Source organism: Nicotiana sylvestris, chromosome 5, assembly GCF_000393655.2.
Source record: "Nicotiana sylvestris chromosome 5, ASM39365v2, whole genome shotgun sequence".
NCBI classification, from domain to species: Eukaryota; Viridiplantae; Streptophyta; class Magnoliopsida; order Solanales; family Solanaceae; genus Nicotiana; species Nicotiana sylvestris.
The window spans coordinates 6,576,932-6,600,296 of record NC_091061.1 but is presented as its reverse complement, the minus strand read 5'-3'; the positions used below and the strand labels follow the sequence as shown (position 1 = coordinate 6,600,296).

The window sequence follows — 23,365 nt, the reverse complement described above, 5'->3', positions numbered from 1 at the left end:
CACGATGAAGAAAATTCATACTACAGAGAATCCTGCTGATATGCTGACAAAGGTGGTGACTGCGATCAAGTTTCAACATTGTTTGGATTTGATCAACATTGTTGAACACTGAAGATTGAAGATGAAGACACAACCAAAATTTGTTACCGAGAGAAAATTGAAGATGTGGAATTTTGCCAAGGTGGAGATTTGTTGAATTATGTCAAATTTCCATCCCACATCGGTGGGTTAAGGAGTTGGTGGGAAACTTTTTCCTATAAAAGAAGGCTTAATGTTTAGGATTTAAATACACCTCTCATTTGCCTTCTCATCTGTTTAAGGCATTTGTATCTTCTCTCTTTAGTATTATTTCACTTGTATTTTTGGAGTGAAATAAAATATTGGTTGTGTCCGAGGAGTAGGCAAAATTAGCCGAACCTCGTAAATTCTGGTGTTCCCTTTATTGTTGCTTTATTGTCTTATTTATTATTTGGTGGCTGTCATAATTTTTGGTATAGTAGTTGTGACTTATTCACACTATATACATTTGGCTTCCTCGACACAAACATCATACAAGGAATGATATTTCATAGGAAGTGAATTTAAGGTTCACTTTGTACATACAATAACATATCTTGGCGAAAGATGTTAGCGACTTTTTCCTTTTTGGGATAAAGTAAAGCAAATATGGGCATCCCCAAAAGGCCAAAACCCAAATTTTATTTCCATTCTATAGGGGCAGAAAGGGTGACATGGTTGATTCTCATAATGAATCTGATGGCAAAACTTCTGAATATAAAATTATCACTACAAAAACTAATAAAGACGGCATTTCCATTTAGGATATACAAGTCTACCTGAAAAAAGACCCATCAGCTTCTGTTCCGAAGGGATGTCTAAGACTAGTATCTAGAGACTTTAGAAATGACTTTCTTATATACATAGGAGAAGAAGATACCAAATCTCATGCAGTGACTTCGGGTTCTTCAGCTACCATGGCAGTGAGTAGAGGATCAGATCCGTCAAACTTATTTGCCTTCCTGCTTCCCGAGAAAATAAAAATCAAAAACAACGACACTGGGTCATAGACTGCCATAGAATGCACATCATTATCTATTTAAAGCAGTTTAGCAATCAGGGAAGTTTGGACAGCACGTTCATCTTCGACAAGCAAAAGAGTTGTTCATGTTTCAAACCATCACCTCCCCAGAGAGAATGTAACTAAAATAAAAAAGAGTTGTGCACGTTCATCAGTTCAGAAAGTGATTCTCTCGCAAACAATAACCATAATTTATAATTTGATTAAATAAAAAAAGACTGATTAAATCGTATGAAACAAGTTATATCCAAACCAAATATGGCTGTAAGTGCAGTAGCAAATGACATAGGCATGATTTTTCACCTTTTTTTTTGGAAGGACAAACAGAAGAAATAAAAAGGCAACAACGGGGCCGAGATATAGCAGTGCACAAGTAAAAGAAAAGATCTTAAAGTAAGCAAATTGACAAGTACCAATAAAATAAGCTAGTCTAGAAGAAACATAATTTCCAAAGTTACAAGCCAGAGAAGTGTCAGAGGCACCTACTCGCATGTCTTCTTATTGTGGCCGAGGCCCTTGCATTTGCTACACTGAAGTTGACATTTAATTATCTCAACCGAGTCCGGTTGTTTCATCTTTGGTCGGACAGGTGGACGTTTTGTTGGAGGAGGACTCACAACGATTGCCATATCTACTTCACCTTTTACGGACTTTTCCAGAAGAGGTAGTACTGGGTTGATTGATTCTGAGTATGTCAAACAGTAGCTCTCAGTTGTGAAATATCTGGAGCAATAATCATACGGGATCCTTCCCAGACATTCGAGAATAGCAATAGCATGGCAGCACGGCAAACCACTGAGCTGCCAGGTTTTGCAACTACAGTCCCAATTGTCAATATCAACTATATCAACAGCTTCGCCACGAACCTCAAATGTGCTCCCATGTGAGTGCAATACTTGAAGTGATCTTGCCTTTAACGTCTCATTCTGAAGCTTTACTTCCATAGAAGGCGTCAATCTTGTAAGCCACTGACTAGAATCAACACGCCTTGTATAAATCAATTCCATCATCTTCCCACGCAAGGCATCAATCATCTGAGTAATTGGAAGCTCACTTACATCGGATACCCAATCACGAAAAAGTTGTCCAAAGTTAGAAGTCATGTGGTTATACCTTGCCCCACCGAAAAAGGCATTTGCCCAATGATCAGGCTCACTTTGTACGACCCAACTGTAAGCATCAGGCGAAATGGCCTTTATGTTCTCAACACAGCGCTCAAAATCGTTCAGTTTTGGAGCATAAGCAGCAGCATATAGATCTTGGATCATAAGACGCCTTGCTTCATGTGAAAACCTCCCATGCAGATCCTTATTTAATTTCTCACCAAGGTACCGAAGACAATAACCATGGTAGCAATCTTTGCTGAATATATCACATAATGACTCTTTTATACCATTTTGGAAATCAGAAACAAATGTTATTGGTTGAGAGGTTGAGACAGCAGATTTAAGTTCAGAAAGAAACCAATGCCAGTTGTCGTCTGTCTCCTCATCTACAACTGCAAAGGCGACTGGAAAGACACCATCATTCCCATCTGCACCCACGGCAGCCAATAGGGTTCCTTGATATTTTGCATAGAGAACAGTGCTATCAAGGAAAAGAAGAGGGCGGCAGCCTTGTTGAAAGCCATATATTGAAGCATGAAACGAGACAAATAGCCGGTGGAAACTCGAGTCCTCCTTCGTGGCAAATGTAGCAAGACTACCGGCATTAGTTTCCATGATACACTCACAGACTAAAGGTACTTGGCTGTATGCTTCTTCATAAGAACCCTGAAGTTGCTCTCTTGCAATCTCTTTTGCACGCCATGCCTGAGAATAGTTCAACTGAATGCCATATTCACGTTTGATGTCAGTGGCGATATCCTTTGGCTTGTAATTAGGAGAAGACTTCAACTTTTCCTTAATTATACTTCCCACCCATCCCCTTGATATCCGGCTTTCACGGCAGCTCCTTCGCATGTATGGTTTTTATTCATTTTCTTAACACATATCAGCTGGGTAGTAGCCAACCTTGACGCATATATACGCCAAGGACAACCCTCAGACTTGCATTTAACCGTTACTCTGTGACTATCATTCTTCTTATATTTATATGTAAATCCATGCGCAATCGAGTACTTATGTAAGTCTTCACGAAATTCAGTAAAACTACTGAATCTTTGGTCCACACCAGTAATGGAGTTCTCCCACTGTGTAGCTGCCCTACGGTGCTTGTCGTCATTGCTACTCGGAAAAGTACTTAATGGTGTCGTATCCATGGGCGTATCAATCATAAGTTGATCGTCGGGATGTGTCATATCCACAGGGGTAGAAGGAGAAAGTGCTGTCTCGGACATAGTTATCTTGCTGGACCTGAATAATTCAGCAGGCCATAGATGCATTAGCAATCAGAGTGCAGTAAAGATAAGTCCTGGTTGTCACATGTTGAGTTCAAGAAACGAATAACACCAGCATTGAACTGAAAATTTTGGAATTCAAGGTTAACTATTTAAAGGAAAATAGAGAAGGAAAAGGAAAATAATCATAATCAAGATAAGTGTGTTGAAATGTCTAACTACCTCATCTAAAACCTTAAGTTGTTCGATAGGGAACAATTTTATTTATTTACATCTGCAACATGCCTCCTCACGTGAAGGCTTGACTCTTTTAATTGGACAGAGCTCGTGGAACTATTTTTGCTGATGGATAACAATGATAATTGAAAATTTTGTCTGTTCTAATATCATTAAACCTTCTATCTTTTATAATTCAAACCTTGTGCTTTGCTTTAGCACTGCTTACTTACTTTGCCACACAATTTAATGATAGTGAAACTATCTCCTCTTCTAAGCTTGAGAACCCCTATCCGCTAATCTTAAAACCTTAAACGGTTAGTTAGAGAACACTATTACTCCATCCTTCCCAATTTATGTGTTGTTCTTTGATTAAGCATGGAGTTTAAGAAAGATTTTAAAACTTGTATAAATTAAATCATTGACATTTTTGTGACTAGTAAATCATCTCATTACGGGTTGTTCTCTTTTGCTTCTTTTTAAGTATAAAATCTTTTCTCACGGCGCAGAGAGAAAAGATGAAGGGTAGTAATCTGCATTTGAAGGGTTCTACCAATTGTGTCCCTTTCCAAATACCATGGGAGGTGAATGAAATTTGAGCTACTTAAATTTTTGACATTTTGCACCCTAGATTTTGCAAAACATTGTCAAATCTTCCTTTACTATTTCGTAATACGTAATTTTCACCCCATTGGGGATAGGTGATCAGACAAGATATGACGAGGCTGCCTACTGCGGAGAGGTGATCATGCAGGATATGACGAGGCTTCAGATTTCCGAGGACATGACATTTGATAGGAAGACGTGGAGGTCGAGTATTAGGGTTGTAGATTAGGAGGTAATTGAGTCTTGCATTATTTCGTACCCTTGTTGAAATATTGAGTCTTGTCAATCCCACATCGACAAAATACGAGAGAAATACTGGGTATATAAGTAGACAGACCTTAGACTCTAATGACACTTTTGAAAGTCGTGCGGGCCTACATTACACTCCCTTGGGGTACGGTCATTCCCCGAACCATGCATGAAGGCAAGATGCTTTGTGCCTTTTTTTAGAAATAATTCAACTACTTTAAACTTTTTGTTTTATCTTTAATGAAATGATTTATAACGGCACAAATGTGTATGACTTATTTTACAGCCGCTTGACGCGCAAAGAGATCGAGAATCGCATTCCCTTATCAATGCCTTACAACTTATAGGGATGTCATCATGCCTAGATCTTTCTGGATTTTTTGAGAAAGAGGTAACTTCTGATTTTAATTATTTACCATGTTATAATGCAATGAAAAAAATAATAAAGCCTAGACTTATATTTTATTTTGAATTATTTTAGGACATTTCTGAGAGGAAGAGCAGATTTACATCAAATCTCTTACCAAAACAGTTGCTGGACAGGATTGAGAATACAGTAACACAAATGGGATTTCAAGTCCAAAAAAGACATGGAAGTAGGGGTGTGCATTCGAATCGGTTTATCGATAAATCGAATCGATTATTTGTTATCGGTTTATCGATTTATCGATTTCGATTTCGATTTCAAAATTTTCCTTATCGATTTATCGATTTCGATTTTGTCCTCTTCGATTATCGGTTTATCGATAAACCGATAAGCTACAGTAATTTTTTTTAAATTTTTTTTTTTAATTTTTTTACCCTTATTCTATAATACCTTTTCCACCCTAAGTCCCTAACCCTATTATTTCCTCTACCACATTTAAGGAATGATCATATTTAAAGCTCAAGTAAATGAAGTTCAAATTAATGGAAAACAGAATTAGCCGTGATGATGTATTTTGATTTTTTGTTTGTTTATACTGTTGGAGTGTTGGTGGCATACATTTTATCCCTTGTTTTAGTTTCGTTGCATGTGCTTGTTGACACAATTTTTATGTTATAAACGGTGCTCTTATTATTTTAGCTTCCCTTTGTCCATATTAGTTAGGTGTGTTTGTAGCGATATACTTTCCGTGGAATCCCGTAAATTTTCTTATTGGTGTAATCGATAACCGAATCGATAAGCCCCAAAAATCGATAAATTGAAATCGAAAAAATCGAAACCTTATTGAAACGATAACGATAAGCATATGTACAAATCGATAATCGATAAGTAATTATCGATAAATCGAATGCACACCCCTACATGGAAGGGTTAGTATATAATGAAATTGATACATCTGTCTGTATTTGCATGGGCTTTTTGAATAATAATTACAACCGCTAACCAAATATATACAAAATATACACTGATTATGTATAAAATATGTATATTGTATGTATATTAATATACATCTGCCAGCTAATATTTTGAAGGGTATCTAAGCGAATATGTAAATTGAGTTAATTTACATGTACTATAATTAAATTTTCAGACACGTAAAATTGATACACAAATGTATTATATACGTTCGCCATTCACATATATTGCAGTTGAAAGTGTTACAAGAGTACAGAGGACAAAAATGCCCGACTACTCTCTCAGTAGTCGCAGAGGTACGTACATAACATTTTAATTTACGTAGTCTGTAGTTTAATTTTTATACACTGACGTTATAAAAAAATATTTAATAATTTTTTTCTCGATGCACAATTTGCAAGTATTCGAGATTAGCCCATCCTTGTATGTCGTAGAATTACAAAAGTCTTCAGAGGATTCAACAGTATATAGACAGGTATATATACATCGATATTCTCGTCTACATACCTTGTTGAAATAAAGTTGTAATGCATTCAAATTAAACATGTGAAACTAACTAGAATATTTTTTTTTTTGTGTAGTTGTGTAATAGGATATCGAGTGATTTGGGTGTACAACGGACTCAGGAGATCTTAATTTAACTAATTATTTGTTGTGAAATTTAGAAACTTTAATTCTTTTCTTTTTTTAATTAATTTCCTCCTCTTCTATATTTTATGAAGAATTATGAGCAGTAACCACACACTGATGTAGTTTGGTTGTTTAAATACTTATTTTGTGTGAGCAATTATTGAAAGAGTTTAACTTATATAAGCGTCAGTATATAAGTAACTTTTTATACTACCGGGCCATAGGGAGATACCATATGTGATTCATGGATCTCTGATACTTAGCGAACTAAAACACCTTAGTAGCTAAAAAAAGAAAAATCAACCAAGACACCGTTAGTAGCAGCGAGCGAAGTCGTAACCGAAGAACATTTACAGATAAAGATTTGTAATTAAAATGTGAGATTTATAAGACTCGAGTGTGACAAATTTCTATCCTCTTGCCAAAATCACGAAATTGACATGACATTCTAATATACAAAACAACATTGATAAGGAAACAAAAAACAGAAATAGCCTGATTTACAAGTGTTAATTGAAAAATAATAATAGTTTTATAAGTAATCGAAATTTAGGCACTTTTTCATGTAAAGATAAAATTTGAACAAAAATACACTTAAAAATCCAAAAATATTCCAGCATAATATGCTAGAGTTTGAATTTTTTACATATGAGATTCCAGCATAATGTACTGACGTTCCAACATAATATGCTGAAAGTTTATACGCATGAGCTCCATAATCCAGCATATTATGCTGGAGCTTTTCGTGTTTTAGCGAGGATATTTTTGTTCATATTTTATCTCCTCATAAAATAGTGGCTATTTTCCAATAACTTTGCAAACGTTGGCTATTTTTCGATTAATTGATGTCAACGGTTGGATGTTTGACAAAATAACTTCGTAGAACAGCACTAGATATAATTGATGCATAACACAAGATTTTATCAATAAACTACAATAGCGACATTGAGAAGTAATAGAAGTTGAAGTCAATGTAAACGAATAAAGGATAACCTTAGCCACTACTTCCCATGTTCCATGTTCCTACCACTTTTTTTTTATTTTCTCATTTACAATTTTTCTATATATATATATATATATAATTAATTAATTAAAATCAAATCAAGAAAAGATTTTGGTGACCACTGATCTTTTTTCCCCCCTGGAGTCCATTATCCATTTTAGGGTCTCGACAAATTCGATTCGCACTGCGTAAAGTCCATTAAAAGAGGAAGCGCTCCTTACTAATTTTTTTTCCTTCTATTCTTAAGGCTTGATCTCGAAAGCTCTTATTAAGATGAAGGGCCCTATCCATCCTACAACAGCACTCAGTCGGTTGAACCATTATAAGGAAAGCAACAAGAAAAAGGAAATTATGTGAATTTAACAACAAAGAAGTCTCTTAACCCTCAAACCATATCCAAGATATGAGCTACCTACCTAACATAAGAATTACTAAAATAAAGATAGTTGTATTGTAGATGAGATCATACCAAGAAAAGAACATGGAGATAAATTTTTAAATCTATTTTGTTCAACTAAAATAGGAAGATCTAATGACATTATTTTTTTTGAAAATATTAAATTCATTTTCTTTAGATGCCTCATATTGGAAGTTGCAACTAATATTATTCTCAACAATAACTATGCTTCAGTCTCGAGATGCAACTAATAAATTTCGAATCACTTTTATCCAAATGGAACTAATTATGTGAAATCAATTTTTCTTTATTTATTTTAAGTTACAACAAACAATAACAACAACCTAGTAAAATTCTATTAATGGGGTCTGGTGAGGGTAGTGTGTACGCAGACCTTATTCTTACTCCGAAGGAGTAGAGTGGCTGTTTCCGAAAGACCCTCGACACAAGAAAACAAAAAGCCAAAATGAGACAATATTAGTATCACCACATAAATCATAGGAAAAATAAGAACAACATGAAATCTAGAAGAAATATGCAAAGCAAAAACGATAGCTAGTAAATAGGTCATGCACTGAAAGGCGAAATAGTAAGACATAACATTGCCACTGGCTATCTTAGACAAAAACCCTACTAGACTAGTCTCACAATGGCACGAAGTAAGGCAAGACTCAACTACCTCCTAACCTACAACCCTAATACTCGACCTCCACATATTCCTATCAAATGTCTTGTCCTAAAAAATCTGAAGCCTCGCCATATCCTACCTGATCACCTCTCTCCAGTACTTCTTAGGACGCCCTCTACCTCTTCTCGTGCCCTCCACAACCAGTCGCTCACACCTTCTTACCGGAGCATCTGGGCTTCTCCTCTGAACATGCCCAAACCATCTTAGCCCCACTTGCCGCATCTTGTGATCAATGGGAGCCACGTCCACCTTCTCCCGAATATCATTATTCCTAATCTTATCTATCCTAGTGTGACCGCACATCCACCTCAACATCCTCATTTCTGCTACTTTTATCTTCTAGATATGTGAGTTCTTAACAGGCTAACACTCAGCCCCATACATCATAGCCAGTCTAACCACCGCTTTATAGAACTTACCTTTGAGTATCAGTGGCACTCTCTTGTCGCACAGGACTCTAGATGCTAATATCCACTTCATCCATCCTACCCCAATACGGTGTGTGACATCCTCGTAGATCTTCCTTCCCCCTGGATAACCGATCCAAGGTACATGAGGCTGCCTCTACTTGGGATGACCTATGATTCAAGCCTCATATCCACGCCCACTTCCCCCGGCTCAGTGCTGAACTTACACTCTAGGTATTCTGTCTTCGTCCTGCTCAGCTTGAAACCCTTCGACTCAAGAGCATGTCTCTAGACCTCTAGCCTCTCGGTAACACCGGCTCGCGACTCATCAATCAGAACTATGTCATTAGCGAATAGCATGCACCATGGCACCTCCCCTTGAATATGGTGTGTTAACGCGTCCATAACCAGGGCGAATAAGAATGGACTGAGCACAGAACTTTGGTGTAACCCCATTACAACCGGAACATGCTCAGAGTCACCTTCTACTATCCTAACCCGAGTCTTAGCCCCATCATACATGTCCTTAATCGTCATAATATAAGGAACCGACATACCTTTTGCCTCCAAGCATCTCCAGAGAACTTCTCTAGGAACCTTGTCATACGCTTTCTCTAGGTCAATGAATACCATGTGCAGATCCTTCTTCCTCTCTCTGTACAGTTCCACTAACCTCCTAAAAAGGTGTATAGCTTCTGTAATAGAGCGACCCGTCATGAACCCGAACTAGTTGTCGGTTACAGACACTATCATCCTCACCCTCGCTTCAACCACTCTCTCCCACACTTTCATGGTATGACTCAGTAATTTGATACCCCTATAATTGTTACAACTCTAGATATCACCTTTGTTCTTATACAATGGAACCACTGTACTCTACCTCCACTCATCCGGCATCCTCTTCGCCTTAAAAATAACATTATACAACCTAGTTAACAACTCCAAACCTGCTCTCCCCACACTATTACATCTCGCATTTTCATACCTTATAATTTCGTTTTTAGTTAACCGACGTAGACCCGGGGATGATATCATCTTGATGTTAACTTACTTACGCTATTTATAACAAGCGATAAATAAGTGTCATAAAGGATAAAGGGTACACAGATTAAAGAAAACGAGTTTCGTTGAAAATGGTCAATTTGGGATAAAGTGCGGGTCGAGCGATACTACCCGATAATTATGGACTAGTATGATACAAGATACCATGTGACCGTGATAATATGATATATATATATATATATATATATATATTAAAAATAAGTAGAACTTTAAGTAATTTGAGATAATTTTTAAATTATGCGGGTAATTGATTAATTACCGGGTAACAGGACATTACCCAGTTAACTAATAGGTGGGTAAAGATTAATAATCTTCACCCACTCTTCCACCTGGCATAAAACTACAATGGCTAAACATGACTCATAAGTCATTAAATTCATGTGTAAGGTAAAATGTAACTTTAGTAGGAATCTTATTTTCATTTAGGATCAGAACATGGATCTTGAATAATGTAACCAAATCATGGCTTAAATTTAAGTCCTAAGAGCTTTGAAACCAAGTCCTAAAAACGTTGAAACCAAGAACTTTGAAACCAAATCATTTCATGTCTTTGGCTGGAAACCAAGTACTTTGAAACAGAAGTCATTTCCTCCAAAATTCTTGCTAAATTTTGATTGAAATTTCAAAGAGCAACCACAATTTCATTTTAAAATTTCAAGAGATTCAAGCAGAATTTCGTTCAACACATTTCACAGAAGCAGAAGCTTCATTCCGTTCAAATAATTCTAGGAACATGTATGTTTAGGCCATCCCTTCTTTCTTTTGGCATGGTCCAAATTATACTGAAGAAACGAGCAAACACACAGTTTCCATAAATTACTCTATTCATAGAAATAGTAGGGGTGTCTATATTCTTGATTCCCCATGAGAATTATTATTATCTTCTGTTCATGGGTCTCAGAATAATATGCAGTTGGAAAAGTTTATCCGGAAGGAATATTGAGCTTATTACGTATTTTTCATGCATTTCACTCATTTATACATGTGCATTGACCCATGACCATATGGCGTTATATACGTGTATATATGTAAATATATGTATATGGAATAAGGAAAAAGGTTACGGCGTTATATATGCACCACCACCTGATCAACTGGTATATGTTTATGATGTTACCCATAATGGTCGACACGATATAATGGGATGCCCTTAATGGCTTGATGATACTATGTACACCCATATCTATGCATGGCACATTATTTATATGCACGTGCATGACATTATAAGCGTTTCAGAATTTACAGTGTTATTCAGATTTAAAGATGTGTTTCTGTATTCCATGTTTCATCTATGTCTTTTACGTACTAATTTTCATGCCTTACATACTCAGTACATTTTTTGGACTAACTCCCTATTTTATGAGGCCTAGGTTTCATGCTCGCAGGTGCAGGTAGCAAGCTGACAGTCTCCTTTCTTAGGATCCCTGATTAGCGAGAGTTAGCGTGCTCCACTTGATCCGATGCTGCTTTTGATTTTGGTACGATATGTTTGTATATATATATATATATGGGTATGACGTGGCTCAGTCCTGTCTTTGTACAATTATATTTCTATTAGAGGTCTATAGACAGTATGTCTAGTTGGGTTGTATGTGGCCTTGTCGACGTTCAGTTATTGGATGTATAGTTATCTATAGCTGCCTTGCCGGCTCGCCCACTGTATTCTGCAGGTATACGTATATATGCCTTGATAGTAGGTTTCCTTCATGTAGGTCATTTTCATAATGCACAGATGTTATTCAGGTCCATATCTTAGATGCATGATTAGGGGTATTTGACAGGTAAGACTCAGGCACCCGTCGCGACCCATTGGTTTGGGTCGTGACACACACACTTCCAAAATTCCACTGGAATCTCGTCTTGCCCGGTCACTCTCCCCTACTCATCTTATACATAGCTCCCACGACCTCCTCAACCTCGATACGACTGCAGTACCTAAAGTCTCAGAGACTCTCAAAATAGTCCAAATCGCCTAGCATAATATCCCGATCCCCTTCTTTATTCAGAAGTTTATGAAAGTAAGTCTGTTATCTCCTCTTAATCTGGGCATCTTCTATCAATATTCTACCATCTTCATCCTTGATGCATCTCACTTGGTCCAAATCCCGAGATTTTCTATCTCTCAACTTGGCCAGCAGGAATAACTTTTTCTCCCCACCTTTTTCCCTCAGTTCCTCGCACACACGACCATAAGCCGCAGTCTTAGCCTCCGTGACCACCATCTTAGCTTCCTTCCTAGATACTTTATACCTCTCCATACACGCTCGCCTATCCTCCTCACCTATGCTTCCCACTAACTTTAGGTACGTTGCGTTCTTCGCTTCCACTTTACTTTGGACCACTTCATTCCACCACTAGTCTCTTTTGTGCCTACTAGAGACGCCCGTCGAGACCCCTAACACCTCTATCGAGCCTCCCTTATACAGTTTGCTATCGCTAACCAAATAGTACTCGCGTTACCACTGCTCCTCCAAGCTCCCTTAGCTGACACCCGCCCCTCCAACTCCTAGGCTTTATCCTTAGTTAAGGCTCCCCACCTGATTCTCGGTCTTCCTTGAGCAGACCTTTTCCTCATCTTTAACATAAAACCAACGTCCATCACCAAGAGCCTATGCTGCGTCACTCGTATCTCACCCAGAATCACCTTGTAATCCTTGCACAACCCTCTATCATACCTCCTAAGGAGGAGATAGTCAATATGAGTTTTTGCTACCACATTTTAAAAAGTAACCAAATGCTCTTTCCTCTTCGCAAAGCTAGAGTTTGCAATCACCAACCCAAAATCCTTAGTGAAGTCCAACAATGAGGTATCTCTTTCATTTTTCTCCCCAAAACCGAAGCCTCCATACACCTCCCCATAACCACCTGCAGTTGACCCAATATGACCATTGAAATCCTCTCATATGAATAATTTCTCAGCAGGCGGGATCTGGCGCACAATCTCATCTAACCCCTCCTAGAAGCGCCATTTAACCTCCTCATCTAGGCCCGCATGCAGCACATAGGTGCTAACGACGTTTAGGGTGAACTCTCTAACCACCAACTTAATAATCATCAATCTATCATTCACACGTCTAACCTCAACCACAGACTCTTCTAAGTTCTCTATCCACCAAGATATCCAATCCATTCTTACCTTTCTGGACTCCCGAGTACCAAAGTTTATACCTGTCTGCATCTTTCGCCCTCGACCCTACTCACATTGTCTCCTAGACACACGCTATATTGACCTTCCTCTTCTGAAGGATCTTCGCCAACTCTATAGACTTACCCATTAATGTACCTACGTTCCATGACCCAATTCTCAACCTATAGACACCCTTGTTCACTTTACCTCCCTTGCCTACCGACCCACCCCCTAACCCCTACCCTACCTCCTACCCCGCCCCTTCTCACAGAAGGGCAAAAAAGGGTATCCCGATGACAAAGCATCGTACATTTATATAGAGTCCGAGAAAGGGCGGCTGTACCTCCTAGGGATGTAATGTAGAGAGTCTACCCTAATGCAAGCATTAATGACTACTTTCACGGTTTAACCCTACGACCTGTAGGTCACATAAAGACAACTTTACCGTTGCTCTAAGACTCCTGTTATGCTATTTCTTTTGGAAATAAATGTGAAATATTACCATAAATAAAACAAAGAATACACCTAAAGAGCACCATATACTCGACCTCCTTCTAAGGAGAGTGCCGATAACATAAGGCCTCAGAATAATAGAAACTAATTACATATCCTTTGTATGAACATCCTACATCTATGTGCCCTATGTGCTCCTTGTAAAATATCTACTCTTTCCCTAATTTCCTTTTTAATCTGTTGTATAACAAATTCCTTATTCACTAGAATGTCTCTAAAGATTTTCCAATTCCTCGCTGTCTAGGTATGATATACAGTAGCCTCTAGCGCAACAGTGAGGATCTCATTTTGAAATATTTTCTAATGCTTTCTCCTAATTCTCATAATGATTTGCATCAATTCCTATCGCACAATACCTAGTCCCATCCAGTTTGATAAATGTTCCAATATATCTGTAACCTATGGACATGTTCCAAACAGGTGTTGTGTTGTTTCCAATTCACCAGTGTCATATAAATAGCAGGTGGAATCTTCACACACAAGTCCCATCCTAATCATTCTCTCCTTGGTAAGCATTTTCTATTGTCCTGCTAACCACAACATAAAACTATGTTTTGGCATCAATACTCTGCTACATATTATCTCTGATCCTTCCACTATAGATCTTACACCAAGCAAAGCCAAGTAGCTAAGTGTGACAGAGTATTGCCCATTACAAATTTTAGGAGACAAGAATTGTTGACAAATGAAATATACATATCACCTTTTCCTATCATCAAAGTTACTAGCCTTCTAAAGCATATGTTGGGACCTACATTAAATTTACAAGATAGCGATGTGAGTAATAGATATAAGTTATCCCATACTAACAATATTCACTTCAATTTCATTGTACCGCATCATGACTTTGGCTTATTTTCTCAAGGCATACGGAGGAAAGGTGGTCATCATATGGAGTCACTAGAACCTCTATTGCGCGAGGACCACCGACGAGGGGGCATGCATAAAAACCTTGGCTAATGGAGCAAAGGTACTTCCATAATTCTTTCATGTCTTCTTTTAGATTATAAGCATACACAAAAGTTATCAGAAAAGTTAGCTGTAAAGGGACAAAAGTAGCTTGGCAAGTGATAGCCTGAGATGTGCTCCCTTTCATAGTCACATTATAGAGATCTGGTCTCCACACCACCCAAACTCTGCCATTATAATGAGATTCATGATTAGTAGAAAAATTTCACCCTGCAAAAATTGTTCTTGCTATCTCTGGTACTCTATTATTCTTTATTTTGGTCTTTAAAAGACCAATCAAGCCTATATTATTTTCATTGCAGATGAGTTTCACATCCTTCTGCTTATTGAGCCCATTCAGGCCCCTCACATTCCTGCTTAGTATATTAACCATTTTCAGTATTTGAAAACTGTTTATCCCCTCTGTCAAACTCCCCCAATTTTTGCACCCCTTGAAGTTGATGTACCTTCCCTACCTAATGCTTGGAATGAATTTGCTACAACCATTGCATCCTTTCCTACTATAGGTGATCTCCTAGGCTTTGAAGGTTGAACCCACCCTACATTCTTTTGCGCATCATCCATTTGTACTTTGAATTTTTCCCTTTGTGTCTTATGTTGTGCAACCCTTGATTCAGTATTATAACCACTCTTATTTCTACCTGATTGATTAGTCTTTGTTGCCTTTTCCATCTCAGCTTATTTCTTCTTAACATTTTGAGGATTCTCCTCATGAGCTTCTGATACGCTCAAAGTACACTTTAATTAAATAGTGTAAGGAGGTCAGTGTCAAATATAATAACCTAACAAGGTTGGGGTCGAATCCCACAGGGAATAGGCGTAAAAAGGTTACTTGAGTAGTGTAAAACTTGACTTAGGTCGTAATTCTATTCCTTTAACGTACAAGAGAATGATATAGTTGTGAGTTAAGAAGATAACTACGACCTAAGTCAAGTTCCACACTACTCAAGTAACCTTTTCACGCATATTCCCTATGGGATTCGACCCCAACCTTGTTGGATTATTATATTTTACACCGACCACCTTACACTATTTAATTAAAGTGTAATTTGAGCGTATCAAATTTTGGCGCAGTAAAGAGATCAAGTAATCGCCGGACTTGCCACCAACGTCAATGTGCTGACAAAGATGTTCACTGAAAGCCAAACGAAAAAGGTGAATGTGGTGGAGGATGTTCAACCCATACCAAATGAAGATTATAAGGAAACAAATTATGTCAACAACACCCAAGGAGGTTATCAAAGGCAACAATACCAAGGTTCAGGACAAAAAAATCAATGGAGGCCTAACGCGCAAGGACAAGGCAACCAACATTGGCGAAATGACCAAGGTTTTCAAATAAAGGGAATTGGAGTAACAACAACAACTTTTCAAATCATTGTTCAAACACGTATGTTCCACCAAAAGGGCAATACTCAAATCAAGGTTCTTCAAGTGATTCCAAGTTGGAAAACATGCTTGAGCGAGTATTGCAAAATCAAGAACGGGCCGACACTTCAATGAGGAATATGACCGAGTTTGTTAGTTCTCATACCGCATCTATTCAAAAGTTATAAATGCAAATGAGAGATTTCTCAAGAGAGCAATATCCGAAGCAAAAGGGCACACTCCTAAATGACACAAATGTAAACCCAAGAGATAGTGGGAATGGTCCAACTTCTCATTGCATGGCAATTACAACTCGTAGTCGGATAGTACTTCAAGGAGAGAGTGAATAATTGGTCAAAGTGGAAGATTCCAAACAAGAAGTTGAAGCACAAGTTGAAGTGACAATTATTGTTGAGTCCCGGAAGAGTTGAAACTTCAAGAAGTGAATCGGGAAGGATAAGGAAAAGGTGAAAGAGACTCCAAAAATTCTTGCACAAATTCCTAGACCTCCTCCCCCGTTTCCTCAAAGACTTGCTAGAAAGATTAATGATAGCAAACTCGAGAAGTTCTTTGACATTCCCAAGCAATTAACGGTAAATATTCCATTTGTGGAAGAATTTCAAGAGATTATAGGTTTTGCTAAGTATTTGAAAGATTTGATCAGTGTTTACCGTGAAAATGGTAATAACAATTAAATTTGTAAATGTGATTATAAAAATACGTGATCTATTTCCGAGCTGGTTGTTAAAGCAGTTAATGCTAAGAATGTGAAGTATAATGATAAAATGCAAGCTAAAACGGGGCAGTAATCAAACCAAAGGGGCCTGTTGCCCAGGTGCAGAGATGATCGATGAAGACCTCAGGGCCAAGGTCCGAGCCAAGCTCGAGCTACTGAGGGCAGTCGGGAATGGGATAACATGCGGAGATATGATCGAGCAAGGACCTATGTTATCAATATTAAGCAAAATAGTGAAGAACAGATAAGAGAATGATAAATGCCAAAGAAATCTCGGGCTAGTGAGAATGAACCACTTAGAAGAAAAGAGAGAGATATTATTGCACTTGTGGAGAAATGGAGCAACATCAACCCTTTACAAAGTACGGAGAGTCCCCTTTATATAGGAGGGGAGACTCGGCTACAAGTATGTGGGGGTTAATTATAACGTACGGTGATGGGATGGATTGACATGATGCTTCAGCATAGGCTCTAGATAGGCCGGTCCTGTCAGACGTAGCCATGTGTCTAGAGGGCTTCCCCCTCTGTCCTGGCTTCGTTCTTCATTTTCTTCAAGTCAGGCTTCGACGAGTTCTAAGGTCGAGAATTTGGTCGCGACCCCCTGCTCTCGGGGTTTTGGGGCATGCTCCCGAAATGTCTCGACAACGAGAAATCAAGTCTTCTGATTTTGCCACGTATAGATAGTCTCCGCGTTTCCTATAACAACGTGATGGGAAATGATTCTAACACTTGAACCTCAAGTTTCTTTAGGAGACGCCATATCGATGATGCGACCCCTGGCTTGTGCTTTTCGACCTCATTCATCACACTCCCTGATTTTTGCTTCCCAAGGTACAGGTACCGCTGTCGGTTTAGTTTTTCAAAGCCTAGATGACGATTGTCATAATCCCCTATAAATGGGGGGGGGGTGCCTTGGCTTTGTTTTTCCTATATCAGTGCTTCAGTTGGCTTGCTTGCCTTTTCCTTCCAATTATCTTCTTTCACCCTTGAACATCATGTTACAGGCTTATGACCTTAAGGCCGTTTGGAGGAGTTCCCTTAGACTGCATCATGGCTTTCTGCTAGGGTCTCCCTTCGTCGAACATAAGCGTGCTATCCTGCTATTGCTGTGGTCGTCGGTATGCTAGCCCTTGCTACTACTGCTGGCCCGAGGTTTTGAGGGACGGGGAGTCGGCTCCTCCTTTATGTAGACAGTCGTTCGGATTATACACTGCTGTTCAAAAGGGGGCTCGGATTATACACCGATGCTCACCTTCATACCCCGGCTCGACGTGGTTCTCTGCTCCGAGTTGGGGGTTTACATAGCTGGACGTCCCAATAAGTGGATTCAAAGTAGCCGTGCAAGTGGGACCGAGGATTGTTCGGTCCGCTGTCTCTCTGAGGCTTCCTTGGCAAGACTTTATCCCTTCTAGATAGCTGCATTTCTGCTTTAGCACGGGGTACTTCATCTCTTTAGGCGCAAAACGTGTTGGTGCGTGCCCTTTCCTAGACCTGTTAGTTTCACCATAGTCATAGGAACCACTTCGAGGCCGATTCGGCAGGCGACAGGGGGCGCTGCTCCTGGTGTTCAGGAACCGAGGGATTTTGCTCTGGAGATGGAGTCCTTGATAAGAGAGGAACACCTGGAGATGGCGAGAAGGTACTGCAGCTGGAGCGAGAGGGTAACACTGCAGGTGCTTTCCCCAGATGAGGGCATTGCGGACTTTATTGATGGGTTCTTGAGCATGTACCTATTCACATTTGGACCCCCTGATAGGGTTGTGCTTGATTTTTGCTTGAAGTATCGGGTTACCCCGACATAGATTCATATGTCATTTTGGCGAATGGCATTGATGATGAGATTCTTCGCGGAGAAGGCCGGGCTTGAATTCACACTTGACCACCTTGCCAGGCTATATCGGCCCTTTCATCATCGAGGCCTACTAACTATGAGGTGTCATTCGTCCACGCTCTTCATTGTTGATGACGAGGACGACGTGGATCGATAGTGAGCCAATTGGTTTATCCAGGTCCGGATGACCGATATTATCTCTGTGGAGTTTTTGACATTTCTCGAAGGATGGAATTATGCACGTGAGTGAGGCATTTGGCGCTTTTCAGATTTCGCATATAGCAAAAATCAGCTGAGTAATAATGTTGTTTCCCTTATTGCAGCAACTTCGTGGATGCCGGGTGAGGTCCATGACCTGCCCGGCTGGGTCCGGAGGCTGGTGACCCATTTATCTTGCGACGAGCGCAAATGGCGAGCTATACTGCGTACCGAATGGGGAGTGCAATACCAAGGTATGCGCGTATGCTGCCTTTGCCTTACCTTTGTATACCCGAGGTAACCCTTTCCCCTTCTATTTGTGTCATTTATAGATATCGGGCAGTTCCCTAGGACGGGGCAGTCTTCTTCCTAAGAGGGAAGTAGTCATTAGCTTTCGGGCCTAAGGGCGATGGCGATAAGAGAGATAGGCACCCGCGGTGTGACGGAGCCTTAAGTGGCACTGGTTGGGCTCACATTTCCGAGGAAAGGGCGTCGCCCGAGTCTACTACTCCCGGAGTTCCTGATTCCCGGTCGGCGATTCCTTTGAGCGAATATGCTCTACCTGGGGTCGGTTCTTCTAGGGCCTCAAGGGCAGGATCAATAGGAGTGTGTTCCGACTTCGAGGAAGTCTGTCGGCTTCACTTTGTGGTGACTTTTATGTACAGTTTCCTTATATCCCGTGTCCTCCTCCCTCTATTGAATCTTCCTCATGCAGGCCTATGATGGGCTAAGGTCTGAGCTGTTTCGTCAAGGGGCCAAGCTTCAAAAAATTCTAGGTGAGGGTGAATCTCTTGGGCTCCTCAGCAAGGAGAAGGAAGTTGAGCTGCAACATCGGCAATATGAGGTGTACCGGAGCTCAAACTATGAGAGCTATTTGATGGAGCAGGTAACTTCCTATAGTGCGTGCTTTGCTCATTTCTAACCTTAAGGCTAATTCCCTTTTTCCGTATCAATTGTAGAAAAAGGTGAAGGCCTTGGAGTACCTCACGGGTGACATTAATCGCGTCAGAGTTGCTTGCGAGGAGCTAAGGGCTCAGGTGCAGGATCGAGCTTTAGAGAAGATGAGCATCTCGGCTAAGGTCCCTACCTTCGAGGCCCAACTCAGCTTGACTCATGACAATCCCAAAGTTCAAGCGGATATGATTAGGAAACTTCAATCTGATCTCTTGAAAGTTAGAGCCGAGATAATCGATGCCCGGGCAGAAGCGGCATTAGGTCGAACTAAGGCTGATCGTGAGATGGCAATTCGTTGAAAGATGCTGCTGATACCCAAGATGAACTGAAGTGAGCCCTCGACCGGGAGAAGAGGATCGAGGAATATATTCACTATAGATCTCGGAGAGAGGTACTTGAGAAGGTCGGTGCAAAGGGCTTCGTTCTCTCGGAGGAATTGGCTCGAGCAAGGGAGGACGAGTGTGTCGCTCGATCACTTTTTGTTGACATTGCGGAGGGTGAATTTGACAAGCTGTATCCCTTTAACGCAAATGTAGATTTTGTTGTTTTGTCTCTTTGTCTCTGATATGCGTAGGACATGCCCGTATATGGAGAATGCGCCCCTTTTCGCGTGTGTAATATATAAAAAAGAATTTGAAGCTTTATTTCTTCTGTACCTCTTTTTTTTTGTTGTTGCTTTTGACCGGTCAGACTGGTTTTTGTGTTTGGCAAGTTCCTCTAGGTCCGGAATGGATCGGGCAGATCTGGGGGCTCTTAAGTGCGATCCTTGATGCGAGCAGGTGCTGGGGCCACTGCACCGGGCCTGGCTGTTTAGGCTTAAGTCTCCGAGTCGCATTGTGACTCATGATTCAATTGATCCTCAAGCTCTTTCCTGCCTGCATGGGCAGATGATGATGGTTTTTGTGCTTTGGGTCGAAGTGACCTTATAGGCGCTTGTTCCGGAGGTTTACTCGGCTGGTGATAGTGACATTTATGTCACGCCCTCAGACATATTGCAGCTTTTGGGTCCAGTCTCCGAGTCGCATTGCGATTCATGCTGTAATTGACCCATAAATTTCCTTGATTCTCTGGCCGGCGATAGTGGCATTTATGCCGTGCCCTTGGGCATATTGCAGTTTTTGGGGCCAGTCTCCGAGTCGCATTGCGATTCGAGCTGTGATCGACCCATAAAATTCCATGATTCTCTGGCCGGTCATAGCGGCATTTATGCCTCCTTTAGACATATTACAATTTTTGGGTCCAGTCTCCCAGTCGTGTTGCGATTCGAGATGTAATAGACCCTTAAATTTCCTTGAGTTTCTGGTCGGCGACAATAGCTCTTATACCGTTTGGTCTTTGAGACCTTTTAGTATGTGGCCCATAGGCTTGCATTGTTAACTATTTTGGATCTGGTCTCCGAATCGGGTTACGATTCGAGCTCATATTAATCCTCAAGTTATCAAGATTTTTTAGCTGGCGATAATGGCTCTTACACTGTTTGGTCGTATAAACCTTTCCTTATGAGGCTCGTAGGCTTGCTTAGCTGGCGACAATGGCTCTTACGCTGTTTTTGCCAGTGGGCTTTTTGTAGGCTTTTTTCCGTTCGTTAATGTCTTTTTATAGTATTTTTGCCTGAATCGTCATCAGTCCCAGAGGAACCTCGATTTCAAGTCATTGTCGACGATGTTTCGAGAACCTCGTAAGGTTCATAGCTCGTAGGTTGAGTAGATCGACGCTCTTGCGATTTGGTGCTGACATGGTCGGAGCTCGTTTTTGCCTATTGAGGGAAACCTGTTTTAACCGGTTCTTTTCAAAGCATATTCAGAGTAGTGTTCTGCAATTTTTTAGCGACAGTCGAGCGTCCCCGAGTTGCATTACTTTGGCTGTGTCAGCCGTTTTGACCGTAGTCATATGCGTTTGGCCGTAGCCATTTTTGATCCCTAGTGATAGTTCAGGCGTCTACATCGAGGGTATGCCCTTTAGGATTCTTACAAATGCGATGTATAGCCTAAACTTCGGGATTTTCATGCCTATTGAGGTCCTACAGTTTGTCATGCCTATTGAGGTCTTACAGTTTATAGAATAGATCTGGTTACGCCGAGGCTACCCGCTAGGTGTCTTACAGTTTCGGGTTTTCCAGTTGTATGGCGATTAACAACAGTCTCCGAGTCATCGAGTTTGTTTAAGCTTGAAGACAGCTTCTCGTGAGCTCGGAGTTGCCTTCCAGGGGCTTGATGAGCTCGGAGTTCCGACCCTGGGGTCATACAAGTTGTCGAATTGCTAATGCTAAGTCTCTGAGTATATCGGAACTTATTTGATGGAGAAACATTTGTCGTGAGTATGTCGAAATCACCTTTCCCGAAATACGAAATGCCGAAAAGGTATTCTTTATTGCTTGGCATAAATATATGCTGTAAATACATATTGTCCTGTTGCTGTGAGCTCGGCCCGCATGGGTGCCACTCCTCTGATTATCGGATCCGTTTACATGATTCCATTGTGGAACTTAGCCTGCCATTTATTGGCCCTTCCGAGGGGATGGTGCCCTTAAGAGGAGGTCATCACACGTCGTCCGACTGTAGAAGAAAGGACTGCGATCTTGTCGAATTCGTTTCTTGGGGGTACATTGCTCCACTAATAATCTTGTTGGCGGGACCTTTAGGTCGGAAACCTAGTCGAGGAGAGAGAGCTCGGTAGGTCCCGCGGAGGCCTCGGATATCCGAGTGGAGTTTAGAATTTTTGAACGCCTCGGTTGCCTGCCTGCATGTAGGTTAGTAAAAGGAAAGAAACAATCAAAGGAGCAGAGTAGTCTTTCCCTGCTGTGGGGTATGTAGGCGACATTTTCGAGGTCTGGTATGTTCCTGCCATTTCGGGGTGCGAGCCCTAATGCAGCCTTCCGCCACGTTCAACCAGGCTTGGCCGAAGATGCGGTTCTGCTTACCCTTTGATCCCTTCTAGGGCGGAGACATTGATGCCGGTGGTGGGTTATATGGTGAGGGATTTCCTCTCGTCGTGTGTAGCTTTTGGTCGAATGCCTTAGTCCCAACTTTGTCGGGGAGTTTCATCCCTTTGGCGGAGTGGGGTCAAAATCGCCTCTGGGCGATGTGCCCTTTGTAATCCGAAAAAAACGTCCGCGCTTAGGGGGCTCAGCATTCCAGTCCGAGCTCAAGCAGCTGTATAGAGGGAGCGGCCTTCCTGATTGTTATGGCGATCGGCGTTTGGAATCCACCAAAGATTCGAGGTGTGGGAGTGATTTGGTTCGTTAATCCGAACTGCCCTCTTGTCTTTGGCTTGACGCCGTCGGTATAGTTGGTCGAACCACCTACACTTATGTACACATGCTTTATTTGATGCAAGGGTGTCCTTTGGGTATAGTCCCCGGACCCATCTTTTCCCGGTGATGTGTCGTCCTTCTTTGGTACTGGCACAACATTAGCTAACCAAATGGGATATCGTGTGACCCGAATGACCTTTGTGTCCAACTACTTAGTGATTTCTCCCTTAATCTTCACACTCATATCAGTTTTGAACTTTCTCAATTTTTGCTGGATGGGAGGGAATGCCGGGTCAGTGGCTAATTTGTGTACCACTAAATCAATGCTCAAACCTGGCATGTCGTCATATGACCATGCAAAAATATCTTTGTATTCAATCAGTGCTTTGATTATCTCTTC

The 23,365-nt window shown here is 40.7% G+C and overlaps 1 protein-coding gene and 1 pseudogene across 1 annotated transcript; both read right to left on the bottom strand.

Moving 5' to 3' along the window:
• Window positions 1-832: 832 nt before the first annotated feature.
• On the bottom strand, window positions 833-3,476 carry LOC138868930 (uncharacterized; annotated as a pseudogene).
• Window positions 3,477-9,242: 5,766 nt separating this feature from the next.
• Window positions 9,243-9,671, bottom strand: LOC138868244 (secreted RxLR effector protein 78-like). The gene has a single exon (XM_070145775.1). The coding sequence runs from the start codon at window positions 9,669-9,671 to the stop codon at window positions 9,243-9,245; it is 429 nt and encodes a 142-aa protein (XP_070001876.1).
• Window positions 9,672-23,365: the final 13,694 nt, after the last annotated feature.